This window comes from Quercus lobata, chromosome 3, assembly GCF_001633185.2.
Source record: "Quercus lobata isolate SW786 chromosome 3, ValleyOak3.0 Primary Assembly, whole genome shotgun sequence".
Taxonomy (NCBI): domain Eukaryota; kingdom Viridiplantae; phylum Streptophyta; class Magnoliopsida; order Fagales; family Fagaceae; genus Quercus; species Quercus lobata.
This window is the reverse complement of record NC_044906.1, coordinates 56,564,531-56,579,343: the sequence shown is the minus strand read 5'-3', so window position 1 is coordinate 56,579,343 and position 14,813 is coordinate 56,564,531. Positions and strand designations below refer to the sequence as shown.

General features: G+C 33.7%; 1 protein-coding gene across 3 annotated transcripts; it reads right to left on the bottom strand.

Annotated features, from left to right (window-relative positions):
- Positions 1–1,549: 1,549 nt before the first annotated feature.
- LOC115982392 (protein GLE1-like) lies at positions 1,550–9,840 on the bottom strand. 3 transcript variants are annotated; one of them, XM_031104976.1, is made up of 15 exons: positions 9,677–9,840; positions 9,329–9,496; positions 8,595–8,723; positions 8,259–8,373; positions 7,794–7,942; positions 7,207–7,378; positions 6,518–6,722; positions 6,295–6,404; positions 5,989–6,059; positions 5,227–5,308; positions 4,409–4,483; positions 3,417–3,500; positions 2,305–2,436; positions 2,008–2,130; positions 1,550–1,918 (listed from the first exon to the last, which is right to left on the bottom strand). In XM_031104976.1, coding segments are annotated over exons 1-15 (1,884 nt in total). In that variant the 5' UTR covers positions 9,679–9,840; the 3' UTR covers positions 1,550–1,651. The 3 variants fall into 3 exon arrangements, with proteins under 3 accessions (XP_030960836.1, XP_030960837.1, XP_030960838.1); XM_031104977.1 differs by having other exon boundaries at positions 8,259–8,370; XM_031104978.1 differs by lacking the exon at positions 1,550–1,918 and having other exon boundaries at positions 2,014–2,126.
- Positions 9,841–14,813: the final 4,973 nt, after the last annotated feature.

Below are 14,813 nucleotides of genomic sequence, written 5' to 3'. Positions count from 1 at the left end.
GCTGAACAAGTGAGGCGATAGGATTTGACCATTAGAATTTTCTAAAAAGGCCTACGCATGTGAATTTGAACGTAAGAAAATTCGCCAACTTAATTACAATAGAAGGAAGCGTGAAAAATTATAGGGTAAAATATCATTTTCGTCTCTAAACTTTTACAGAAGTTTGTTTTTCGTCCCTAAACTTTCAAAAGTTTGTTTTTCATTCTTGAACTTTGCAAAGTGTGCTACTTTTCATCCTTCCGTTAATGTCTGTTAGTTTATGTCCTATGTGGCCTAATGGAGTATTGATGTGGTAACTAACTTGGACTAAACCATTTTATTTAAAAAATATGGACACGTGGCTCACAATGATTTGTACATATGGATTAAATACTTTAGTGAGACAAATTTACCCCTTTTAATGATTCTTTCTTCCCTGTTCTCACGACCAACTGCACCTAGCTTCTCCCAGAAGAGATCTTGTCGCCAGCAACAAAAACAAGATACAGTGGCACTAACCCGTACCCCCGAGCCCAATGAAATCTCAAGCCCTTGGTTGACAAAAATCCTTTCATTCTGTATTTGCTTATAGATTTGAAAAGAAAAGATAACTTGGAACCCACTACCTTGATTAGTTGATAAGTTTGGATATGCATAAACAACAATTTCTTGAACAGAGCTAAAAATTGAAGTATTTTATAGTTGGGTCTCAAAACTTTTGCCTGATTTGGAGCTATATGTGTGCAGCAATACTTCTTGTAAAATGGGTTTGCAGTTGAAGTGGTAGACCTGGAGTGGATTAAAATTAAATAAAGCTATAAGCGCTCTCTCTCTAAGCTTTGGAATTTTTAATCGTTTCTTCTCTTCTATAAGGTGAGCTTTTGGGAGGTGTTGGGCGTTGGGTATTCAGTTTTAACGTTTGGGCGATGAGTTTCCAATTGGGGATTTTCTATCAAGAATAATGTACAACTACAGCTAGTGTGAAAGATAAATTTGTCTCACTAAAATATTTAATCCACATGCACGAATCATTATAAGCCACTTGTCCATATGTTTTAAAATAAAATAGTTTAGTCCAAGTCAATTACCTCATCAGATCTCCATTATGCCACATAGGACATAAATTAAAGGGCATTAACGAAAGGATTAAAAGTAGAACGTTTTGTAAAGTTTATGGGTGAAAAACAAACTTTTAAAAATTTAGGGACAAAAAACGAACTTTTGTGATAGTTTAGGGATGAAAATGATATTTTATCCAAAATTATAATTGTTGATGAACAATTTAAACAATATATATTGTTTTCATATTTTTATAAGTAACATGAAAATTTTATTAATAAAGGAGAAACCTAATTAGCATTGGAAGGAATCCCTCATAGAGTTACAATATGACAGTCTATATCTTAGCCCCAAAAAAAAAAGACTGTCTATAAAATATACAAAAGGAGAAGAGATGTTATGAAACTCATTAGGCTACTTATACGAAGTTCAAACTGAACAGCAGCTGATAAAATTGTAACCTTCTGATCATTATCAATGGTTACACAGCTGAGCAAAGATACAACATACATTTTTTTGGGTTTTGAGAAACTGATACAACATACATAAGTGACTTCAAAAGAACTTTCACCCCCTAAGACCCAGGTGATAACATCTAGATTACTAATAAATACTAGTAATATCTACCTGATGACCGGTGGTAATCTGGATCTGGTCCTTCTGGAATACTAACAGTTGAAAGCAAAGAACTTTGCAGGGCCCTTCCCACTGGCTCCTTAAGGAACCTCTTATCCTCCAAGTAGGATTGAATCTCCAGAATGGTTGCATTTAACCCTGGATCTTCACATGCTTTCAATTCTTGCAGAAAGTTGTTCAAGATGTTGCTCAGTACCTTCATGAACTGAGATTTATATTTTCTGAAGAGAGCAAACCCTGCCATCTGTAAAAACATACATATTTATTTTTTGACTTAAAAGGGCTTTCAAATATTGTTTTGCAAGTATGCATTATGTTTCTCTATCAACTTACCTTCAGGAAGGCACTCAGTGCTACCGCTGTATATCTATTGGCAGGCAAAGTATTTAAGAACCTCGCAATCCATGCCCAGCCTTCTTTCAGGCCATGTGTGTTCTGGACACCCTGTACTTCTGTCTGCCAAAACAATCATTCTTGGTAAAAAGCTTTTTCTTTCAGGAATGAAGAGACAAAGGAAAGGTGGACAATAGTACCATGTCAATAAAGCTGGGGTTTTATAAATTTCCCGTTGTGAAAAATAAAGAATTTCAACACCTCAAAATTCAAAACCATAAGATCATAGTTACAAACCTGAATTAGAGCTCCATACAATTCCATGTAGGATGCTAACCGTGTCAAATAGTCCTTAGTGCTCTCAAGCTTTCTGTCAATTACCCGGTATCCAAGAGCCTGATAATAAGCCTCTTCACATTCAAATGCCAACTGTAGTAAGAAAATATAATTAATAAAGCTCCATGCATTAGCTGCAGAATCATAAACAAAAACAGCAGCAACAAACAATAGGCCAAGAAATTGAAACTTTCAACATTGGTAATTTATTGGATTGGTCATAGACTAGAAAAAAATAATTCACAAAATTAGGATAAATTTGGCCAAATTCAAACTCTCCCAAGCCGTACTTGGACTATTTTCAACATGTTAGATTTGGGAAAATAACTACGTGTGTGTGTAAAATTTACCATTCAATTCAAAATATAAAATCTGCCACTCCAATAAAAAAAATTTAAGTGAAAAGAATGTTTACAAGGGAAATAACAAGAAAAGAAAGAATGGAAATATGGAATGAAAAACAAGTTATTCACTTGTTCACATAACTATTCAACATTCCACAGTGACCATCAAGGATCAGCAGTGATAACAGATCACTATTTGGTTCTCTACTATATCCAGTTTTAATCAGTACTCTCACTCAGGCCTTTTCTAGTCTATTATAAAGCAGGAACATTTACATCAGATGAGACTTTTAAGTAGTTAAATCATATGTAAAAATCACATTGAATATTGAACTCAGAAATTCTCCTCTATCAAAAATTTCAATCAATTTTGCAATTTTTGACAATTAGGAAGAACAAATCTCCAAAACTCATACTTAATATCTAGCAGATAAATGATTTATTGGTAATTTACTCCATATCAACCATTCATAGGTCAAGCAAGCATGCAAAATAAGGATAAATAAGGGTGCTCGTTTTTTCTTTTTCCTCTAAATGCAATTTTTTTATTGGTAATTTACACATGCATCGGTAGGTCTTGAAGCCATGGCTTCGGCTAGATGCAATACTAATGTGACATGACATGACATGACAAATTCCTTAAAACACAGTCAAAGTCAAACACAAAATAACCATAGCATGACACTACAAAACATTAATAAATGGCTTCTCCGAGTTGATAAACATCACCTCTGAGTATGTTATATGCTTTGGAACAGTGTAAATGCAGGCTCTGTGGAACTCAGCTAGAAGAAGATCCATTGCATGTGGAACCTGATTCATATATAACAAAAACATAAGCAAATAAATGTAATTATGTACAAGAGCCGCAGCTAGGTTTAATTCCTCCTCTGACCTAATTAAAGACCTGATATGACTTTCAGACTAACAACTCAGAAATCAGAATGTAGGTTGGTTCATCATCGCAACCTATTGAGCAAATTGTAGAGAAAATTCTATATCCTTCAGTAAATTCAGAAACCAATGTGACTAGAATGATGAGTTACTTTGGTATGACAAAACCAGATTATTACATAAATACAAATTTCAAGGAAAGGGCCATTCAATTGCTTTCTAAAAACACACCTGCATGCAGCACAAGTAAACACAGATAGGAAGAAACAATATGCACCTTCCTTGTGATTAGGATTTACAGTGATTCCAATGATTGGTGTGAGAGCTTGTAAAAGATCTGTGTCTGATTGTCTATTTCAAGATGTATAAAACTATAAATGACAAAAGAGCTACATTGTGAAGGCTATCCTCCTCCGTCATTTGAACCAAATTCATGAACTTCAAAACCTTTCTTCCAATTGAATACAGAAAGAAAGCCTTCCATGAAGGCCTCTAGAATTTGTTTCATTGAGATATCCCTAAAATGCATCAAAATCAAACCCTAACCAAAACCAATTACACCATTCCTATTTGTACCAAACTGATATGACCCCTGGCAGATGAGCATACTTTTTTTTAATCTCATGTGTAAATAATAACCTAAAAAGCAGTAGTCCTCAACGTTGCAATATCTTGAAGTTTTGAAACAAGTCCTTTAATTTTACAATCTCAAAGTAGCATCCTAATGCATAGAAGAATGCAAAACACAAGAGCATCCAACAGCCACTAACCAAAGATCTCATTAATGAACATCCAGCCCCAAACACAATGAATAAAACGTGTTTTACCTGTGAGGTAACAAGAACAATGACATGCCCACACGCAAAAGCATCAGTATTAGGGCTCGTACAACGGGAGACAACCTGTAACGTCAAAATTGGGAATAATATTATCTCTTTAAGTTTACTGTCTACTTATAAAAAACATAATTAAAAGAATTTACTGTCAATATCCTGTAACAGAAAACTTTCAGTTTGAATTTCACTAGAGCATGATAGTCAGAATGCCCAAGACCATCAAATGTAATGACAAAAAATTATGAGCTGAAGAGCTTCTCAATAGTGACTCCAATGTTGTATTAAAATAAGAGGAAACAAATATTTAAATCCTATCATCAGATATCTCATACTATTAAGATTCTATATGGAAATATTAAGGAGCAGTTGCATCTCTTGTTTGGTACGTGTCCATATACTCTATCATTTGCTTTCATTAACAAAGTAAGAAAACTGTTAAATGCTTATTCTCTAACTCCATGCATGGGCTCATAGTTGTTAGAACTGAACTTCTAGACTTGGCTAACCCTAATTTCTGAATTCTACATTATTCATTGTTTCGATGTGTATGGTTACAGAGTATAATGATCTAATTCTAAATGTTCTTTTTAAACTTTTTTTTAAAAGTTGTTTTTAAACTCTTTCCAGATACCAAATAAAATCCCATATTTTCCAACTTTAAGCTTGTTTAACATGCATGTTCCACTTATAAAAAAAAACGCATGTTCTAGAACTTTCCGTCTAGTTCTTCCATTCTCTGAACAATCCAATCCAAAAATGAATCTAGGTAGAACACAAAAGCATGTCTTTGGCCAGATTCATGAAATTACCAGCTTTGCAAATGCTGCCACCATGACAGATTGAGGGCAATGAGGATCATTGAAAATCTTAATAATTTCACGTGACTTTTCACTGCAAGTGGTAAATCAATACAAACAAGATCCAAAAGTATTAGTTACTTTTGTGGTGAAGAATTACAACCAAATTGAATGCCATGAATAAAACCAGAATTTGAGTTCTTTAACAATGAAGCTTCAGGAAGAATTCTTAATATGCTACCATGCCAAAAGCCATAAAGTGTCTTAGTTCATGCTGACTAGAACAGAAAACATGCAACTAGACAGAAATCGTCTCAAAAATAGGAAACACCCTCACTCTATCTAAAGAGGCTGAAGCAGCAACTACAAACTTCACTAATGAGTGAGAGATCATAAATCAGCCAGTGTGATCAGTAACAATCACTTTATTAGTTCAAAGCCATGAATAATACAATGATTAAAAAAAGGAGCGGGGGGGGTGGGGGAAGGAAAATGGCCAAAAGGGCTGGCACTTAATTTACTAGTCTGACCAGCTAGTCTGGTCCAACGCAGTCCAGGGCAGAAGTCCACTCTAAAGGCAAGCAAAAACTAAGTCCTTCATATCAGTGACATGTCATGATTGGCTGGGGTGAAGGGCAAACATTGATAGCAGTTTCATACTCGTCATGATAACATAATTTAGGTACAGTAATACAGATAATACAGGAAAACCAAAAAATTTCATTGATAATGCAATGTTTCACTAGATTGAAGTGAAACTCAAATCCATCTCACCGGACAACCTCCGTCGATCCACTTATTTGTCTTATCAACCTACCAATAAGCTTTTCGTAGCTGCTCAAATCCTGACAAAAAATAAGACCATGTCACCTACTGAAATAAAGGAAGCAAGTCACTTAGCCTATAACTTAGACTTCAGTAATATAATTGACACAAAATCAGAGTCTAATCTACAATAACAGTATCCAGGTGTGAGTAATAGCATTATCTTTTTAATATATACATCCAAAATAAAATTTAAGAAAACATATATTCTAATTCCAATATTTCAAAACTTAATCCCTGTAGTGTTAGCAATACCTTGTTATAAGTCAACCTCAAAGCCTGGTTTCCTTCATCTACCTCTTTAAGTTTCTGTATTCTTGCCTGTTCTAAATTTAGAGCACTTTCTGCTGCCCAGAGTACATTACCTACCATCACGTTGCCAATTGGTGAGGGCAAAAGTATTAAATGAGACAATTCACTAAACAACACGTGCAAAGCATGGTATAATCAATCTATCAAGTACTTGAAAAAAAATTACTTGCTGATTGTGATTTTTTTGCTGAATTAGCATTCATTTGGCGTCTTGCATCTTCTTCTTGTGCTGCCCTAGCAGCAACTCTCGTTGAGGTCTCAATTGCTTGCCTTTCTGCAGTTTCTTTCACAGCTCTTCTCTCAGCTTCCAGAGCTGCTCTTCTCTCAGCTTCCAAAGCAGCTCTTTTTGCTTCCTCGGCTCTAAGTCTGGCCTGCATTCCAATATATTTTTATTACTTATGAAGGATGATGGTATCTGCCTTGAAATGCTAAGCTATACTAGAACTACTTTGTCACCAAGTGACCAGAAAACCAATTAGAAGTAGTGGCAAACATAATGCATTTGAAGAAGAAATGGATACTTATTACAAATATCGGACCCTAAACAATGCTCCAATCAAACAAACAAGTAGAAAGGCATGCACAGTAAGCATTTTGGGTTGGAAATAACCATGTGTTGTGTAGTTTAATGGAAAATGTTTGCATGAAGTGCAGAAATGAAGTCCCAGAAAGCAAAAAAGGCATAGAAAATGCTAAAGGAGTTCCAGTTTTCCCATAGTCCAAGAGCTGTCACAATAACTCTGTTATGCTTTTCAAAGGATATCTACAGGAGTAAAATGTATAGAGGAGGACTAAAAAAACAAATATGAAAATGTTATCAGAAAAATGTGAAAGGACTTAAAGGAGCCAACAAACCTCAGATTCTGCTTTAGATTTTTCTAGGCGTATTTTTTCTTCTTGGAGAGCCTTTTCCCTTCTTTTGGTCTCTTCATAAGCTGCGTCACTTCTTATTTTTCTTTCTTCTATTTGTGATCTCAATTCATGGTCCCGCTGAACAGCAGTCAAGTGATTATCAAGTGCTTCTGCACTACAAAGATTGTAAGAAATTATCAAAAAACATTTCTGGAACCCCCAAAAGAGGGAAGAATAGAAAAGGGGAAAACAAGCATCCATCAATCCACTAGGGAATGAGATATGCACAACACAATTCCAATTTCAACTAACCATCCCTCCCTCCGTCATTTGTCTCTACTATCTTTTATAGAAACAAACAAAATTAAATCTATGAGAATGAAATCCATATAAAGGGATTGACACATCACCAACTATAAAGATTATATCATGCATGCATTTTACTTCATAGGTCTATTCTAAAGTAGTGGTAGGAAATTTAATGTCACAGACAATGGTAGCAGAAAGAAAACTACTGAAACTAGGATAATAAGCTCAACCATGTTGTTAAAATAAAGCATGCCATATCATGAAATAAAAAATTGTCTTACATCTTGCGTTGGTATTGAGTATCAAGCTTCCTATCCATTTCATTTCTTGCTTCTCTGTATTTCTCAACTTGAGCAAGGGCAGAAGTAGACTTTTCACTTCCACTCCTTAAATCTGTCTCTAAGGCAGAAATTTTGTTCCTAATCTCCTCCTGCTCATCAATCGAAATACTATGTTTATGCACCAAGCAGAAAAGATTAACAAGACATTTAAAAACAGACATAAATCAAAAGATGGGTTTCTTTGCAAGCCAGGACAACTCAAAATGGCCAAACACAAGATAAATTCATTCATTTCTCTGCATCCAGGTTTAATACAAACTCATTCAATAGAGGATCATAATTTTCAAGTTGTTTCTAAAATAATACATAATGTAATGTATAATTTTCAATTTGCTAGATAATATTGTGGAAAATATATCAATCAGCATCATGAGCAACATTTACCAATCAAAAACAGAAAAATACCTTATCTTCAAGGTGATGTTCATGGGTTAGCTCACACAAAGCACCTTCTACTATTCGCACTTCATCCATTAAGTAGGATTGGTCTTTAAAAGTCGACTCATCATCAGAATCACTACTGGCATTGGAAGGTAAAAATAAATGAACACCATCATTGAATATTTTATTAGCAGAAAAAATATATCAACTCCTCCCATCTGAATGCATCATGTGTAATTAATCAAAAAAAGAAAAAAGAAGAAAAGATTTCCAACCAAATAAAATCCCATAAAAGAACATCTTATATCGTCAAACAAATTTTCCCATGTTAAAAGGAAAACAAGAAGAAGAAGTTAGCACCTCAAATAAATTGCATCGCAATTGAACCGTGTTGCAGCCACCGAACTATGATCCTCCTCACCTTCGCTGTCAGTATCGTCAATCTCATCCTCAAACACACGCATTATAAAAGGCTTACAACTTTTACCACTGCTCTTCCCATTGGAGAAATATATAAACAGAGTTGAAGATGAAAAAAAAATCACAAATGAGTTGCATTAGTCACAAGTATATAAGCATCAATAAAAAGAACCCATAAAATGCAGATTAGTTCAGACAGTACACACTAGTGCTTCTTAAATTATACTTGAATGGCACGAAATACAGAAACCGTCAAATACAAAAAGTGAAAGACCCTTGAATTAAAACATACTCAGACAAGCAAAACAATCACAAATGAGTTGCATTAGTCACAAATCTATAAGCATCAATAAAAAGAACCCATTTTCCTAAAATGCAGATTAGTTCAGACAGTACACACTAGTGCTTCTTAAATTATACTTGAACAGCTCGAAATACAGAAACCATCTAATCCAAAAATTGAAACACCCTTGAATTGAATATCTATTGGCATTACACAATTACCCAAGTACAGTTATACACAGAATTCAATTTCAAATTATACTTGAACAGCACCAAATACAAAAAACCATCTAATCCAAAAAGTGAAAAGACCCTTGAAATTGAATATCTCTTGGCATTACACAAATACCCAAGTACAGTTACATACAGAAAGCATTGAAAAATTGTGATACCTTGGCGTCGATTTTGTGAAAGGCGCAGGAACATTAGTAGTGGAACTGAGCTTTGTTTCCAATGAATTAAGTTCTGATAATAAAGCATCAAACTTCCAATGGGGTTCAGGGTCGATTGCCATTCCATCAATCCTTTGGGGACAACGAGGTTCCAACTTTATTACACCCCTAATTGTATACCCAAAAAAAAAAAAAAAAAAACCCATTAATTAGAACAACGAGAGAAGCCTAAAATCGAATTGTAATCTTAGTTTTACGCAATGAAAATTGTTTGAAATTCAGAGATTTTACATTTGAATTTGAGGGTTCTGCTAAGCAGAGCGAAAGAGAAGAAAGCTTAAAACTTACATTATTGTTATTTGAAAACCTGAAGGAGCAGGAGGGATTCACGGTGAATGAATCCGAAATTGAAGAGTTCGCAGAGTGATATGGTAGTGAAGAATATATTATCGGGTGCACTGGATTTCGTATTCAATGGAAGAGGACGATAGATAGAGCCGTTGATTTAGGGATTTTGGGGTTTTATTTCAGAGAAATAATGCACCTACAATATTTTTATAACAAATCTTAAGTGGCAGGTTGTTATTGATTATTATTATTGGGGCAAAAAAAAAAATTTTAGTATTAGTTTCAAATTTGAACCAATAACAACTAACCATTTGTAATTTGTTGAAAAAATGTGGTAAACATAGTATCTCTCTTTATTTCATATCATTTCTCTTTTTGTTATTATTATTGAGAAATGAGGTGTGTACAACATTTTTTCAATATTTTCACAACAAATTTAAAGTGGCAGATTGTTACTGGTTGTTATTATTGAGGTAAAAAAGTAATTTTAGTGTTAGGTTCAAATTTGAACTAATAACAATTAACCACCTGTAATTTGTTGTAAAAATATTATAAAAATATTATGGAGGCTAGTAATGATTAGCTCTTTGTCTTTCTAGCCGCTTTCCTTGCTTTGCCATACCCGCGAATGGACTTACTGACTAAGTAACTTAAGCCTTAAGGTTTGGAACCTTTGCTAGTTGCTCTTGTGGAAAGAAAAATCTCTCTTACTTTGGGATTCATATCCCATGCAATACCTAGGATATTGCACGAGGTGCAATACCTCAAATCCTAACCTTCCATTCAATCTAACGGTTCTAAAATAACTCCACGTCATCAATCTGTGTGACTTAGAAAACAAAATTTAAAAACTCACTCTCATTCATTCTCGTTCTGTTTGTTTCAGCATTAATGTTTTCTGGAAAATAGTTCATTTTCCAAAGAGCATTTTCTAAAAAACTATCTCATTTTCTGATGTTTGGTAATGACCTTGAAAATGACCTTGAGAATGTTTTCTAGTGTTTGGTATACAATTTTTTTTATATATTTATTATATAATTTAAAACATGTGTATTATGTAAACCAACTAATATAATCAATATAAATAAATAAAAAACCAAGAATGAATTTGGTTTTCATACTAAAATTTTGACAATAGATACAATCAAAATTAGTTGTCAAATTTTCATGATCTCTACCATTCATCTTGCTCATATATATGAACAATAATGTACGTACGTATATACATACATACGTACACACACACACACACACACACACACACACATATACATATATACCAACCATTTGTCTATATATATATATATATAATTAATTAATTGATAGGGAAATATATCTTTAATAAGTACAAATAACAATAACTTTTAATTGTTTACTCTTTTTGCTAGTACACTAATTGTCTATTATAGTCAACCACAAGTTTTCAATATTACTCTAAATTATGTATTTACATAATGTATCTGTATAATATATCATCACTACATAGTATTTGCATAATGTATCTGCTGACAAATGCAATTTTCCTAAACAATTATCATTCATAAAAATATTATTAATTTATAGTAAAGATCATCCTATGTAAAATCAATTTAGAGCCATATAAGCACCATGTTTAAAATTTTCGTATTTTACTTTATTCATTCTTTCTTCTTCTTATTTATTTATTTTTATTATTATTATTTTTCTTTTGCACTTTTATGTGCGAAAAAGAAGTAACTTCTACTTGGAATCCATCAAACTGAAAATTTCTTAAAGAAAAAATAAAATCAAGCTTGAAATTCAAAGCAAAGAATTGAGATTTTGGTAGAGAGGAATGAAATAATTACCATTGCAAATTTGTTCTCCTTTGCAAGTCGAAACTATTGACAAATCATTGAGTGGAAAAAAAATAATCAGAGAACTGTGTTATAAAGGGGAAGAGAGAGAGAGATCTATGGAAGAGGAGAGACCAAAATTAATGATAGGGAAGATGTGAGGAGAGAAAAAGTAAAGGGAAGAGAGAAAAAGTGAGAGAGCTTACTGTGAAAAAGAGCTTGTTTTCCAAAAAAAAAATTTGGAAAGCAACCTATAGAAAATAAGTCTTATTTTTATTAAGATTTTTCGTTGACTAAAGCTAGTTTTCTGTTGACCAATTTTTTGTGTGCTACCAAACACTAGAAAATGTGGAAAACTATCTTTACAGAAGGTTTTTCAGTGAAACAAACAGAGCATTGTGAGTGGCATTATGAAATTCTGCAATTCGAATATATGTCAAAGATGTGCCATGAAGCCTATATGTTTTTATATTGAGGATGCAAATACATGTTAGTGTGTCACATCTTAATGTTAGGAGTGTGTAGGTGTATATGTGCGTGGGGTGCTGATGGGGAGTGCACACGCATGCCCCATCAACAGCAAACACACCCTACATCAGCAGCCCACGCACACCCTGCAGCACCTCACCATGCAGCACCACATGCACTCCCCATCAGCACCCCACGCATATATACACCTACACACTTCTAACATTAGATCATGTTTGTAACTAGTTCACTAGATTGGAATATTATGAATTTTATTTTTTGTATTTCTTATGGTTGCTTAACTCTATAGATGGGTAAAAACACCACTTTCAACCCCGAGGCAAAAAAGGCTAGAGCATTATGGGATAATCCAAAGTGGACAATGACTTTTTGTAACCTTTGTGTGGAATAGATTGAAGTTGGGAATAGAACAAAAGGTGCTTCCTTTAGTACCAAAGGTTGGATCAATTTGGTGACCAAGTTTTGTGATGAGACCAGTCTAAACTATGATGAGGACCAATTAAAAAGTAGGTGGGATGTATTAAAAGGTGATTGGAAAGTGTGGGAAAAATTGAAGAATCTTGACACAGGTTTAGATTGGTATGCAATGAAGGGAACGATTGATGCTAGTGATGATTGGTGGGACGGAAGTTGAAGGTGAGTTGAGTATTTTATTAATATGTAGTTAGTTGGAGATAGTTTTTTTTTTTTTTTTTTTTTTTTTTTTTTTTTTAATATTATTGTAATATGAGTGAAATGACAATTACATTTTGTAGGAATTACCCAAAGCTACAAAATTTTGAGAGAAAGGTCCACAGAATCTACAACAACTTAATAGAATGTTTAGGGATGTTGCAACAATTGGAGTAGCTGCATGGACCCCTTCTTCAAATACACTCCCTCCAAAAATGCCACAGGAGGGTGCTGGTGATTCATCTAGTAGCTTTGAATTTAAGGATAATCAATGTGACATGAGTTTAGACATTGATAGTTTACAACAAGGACATACTAGTCAATCACGTAGTTTAGGACAAAAGTAAACTAGTGAATCAATACCTTCACAGAAGAAAAAGAAGAAGAGAGGAAGAGCTGTAATGTTGGACAATCGTATTAGTCAATTAATAAATGTATGTCAGAATAAGTCTGAAGGTACTTCTCGAGAGTTACCAAGTTCAATTGATAATGTCATGGAGATTGTGAGAGCACTTCCTGGAGTGGAAAGTACGTTTGTGATTCAAGCTTCTTATGTCTTACTGAAGAAGTCACGTAGGGAGATGTTCCTAACTTTCAAGGAGCTAGAGGCACGGCTGGAGTGGCTACAAGGAATGATTTGGATGTTAAAGAAGTGACCAACCTTATGTGGTACTCTATATTAGCTTAGGACTAATATTAACTTTATGTTGTATTAGCTTAGAACTAATATTAGCTTTATGTTGTATTAGCTATGTTGTATTAACTTTAAACTAAGTTATGTAATATTTAGTATTAGCTTTGGACTAATATATGTGTAATGTAAACACATTTGAAATTTTCATTTAAGTGTTATGTACTTGATGTTTTGAATTGTCTTGGTATGCAACGTGTTTCCAGTCAAGTGGTTGGTTACATACTTGATGTTCTGAATTGTTTGATGTACAGAAAACGCCTATATGGCATATTGGTATTACAATAATATATAGTTAAGATATCATCTATCTACAATGTGAATGTGAATATAGAGTAACTTATACTGGGCTGCCTAAACAAATTTATTTTGATTGCTTAAGACTCATGAAGTCTGCATCTATAGAGTAACTTATACTTGGTCCCATTGTTGCCTTTTGTTACTTTGTTGATTATTATGTTGATTTATATTAAAGTAGTATTAGCAATGGTTGATTATTTGTTTCCTTGTTGTATAGACTAAACCAATATGGATGATTATAATGGTATTTATGAGAGTGGCTATTATATGGAACTATTAATGGATGGGGATTACAGAAATTACTGTGATGATCATGATGGTGGTGACTTGAATGATGGCAATTATAACAATGCTGACAATAATAATGATGATGATAGCAATGATGATGATGATGGTGAGAGTAGTGATAGTGATGATAACAGTGAAAGTGATTCTGATGATGATGATAGTAACGATGATTCTGATGAAGAGTTTTACTAGCTTGTGGCAGTTACATGTGAAGCAGTTGTGACATATTTTAATAAGTACATTAATAAGACTCCTTGTTATGATACTGAACAAATATGATGGGCTTGGGTAAGATGTTGTATGGAAGATAATGAGAAATTGTGTTACAACATGTTTAGAATGAAAAATGAGGTGTTTCATAATTTGTGTCAAGTTTTACAACATAACTATGGACTTCAACATTCAAGGAATATAAGGTTAGAAGAGTTGGTGGTAATTTGTTTATTGATACTTGGTCATAGAACATGTAACCGAATAGTTCAAGAAATATTTCAACATTTGGGTGAAACCATAAGTAGACATTTTGAGAAGATGATCACTCTATTGGGCGCTCGCTTTGCAGCTGCATATGTAAAGCTTTCGGATCCAACTTTTAGTGAAATTCCAACCCAATTACAAGACCATCCAATTTATTGGCCATATTTCCAAGTATGTGTACTATTGTATATTTGAATAAGTGCTATTGTCTATAAGATAATACAATGCATGTGGAACTGAAAACTATTAATGTTTTTATTAGGATTGCATTGGTGTGATTGATGGCACACATGTTATAGCGGTTGTACCCACTGAGAAGTCCATTCCATACTATGGAAGAAAGGGATATCCAACCCAAAATGTGATGGCTGCATGTGACTTTGATATGTTATTCACATTTGTTTTG

Excerpts from the sequence above, each read along its gene's own strand:
- LOC115982392 (XM_031104976.1), bottom strand. Across the intron at positions 8,374-8,594 it reads TGCGATGCAATTTATTTGAG|TAGTGATTCTGATGATGAGT; the intron begins GTGCTAACTTCT and ends TTCCAATGCCAG. Across the intron at positions 2,437-3,416 it reads AGCATATAACATACTCAGAG|TTGGCATTTGAATGTGAAGA; the intron begins GTGATGTTTATC and ends TTCTTACTACAG.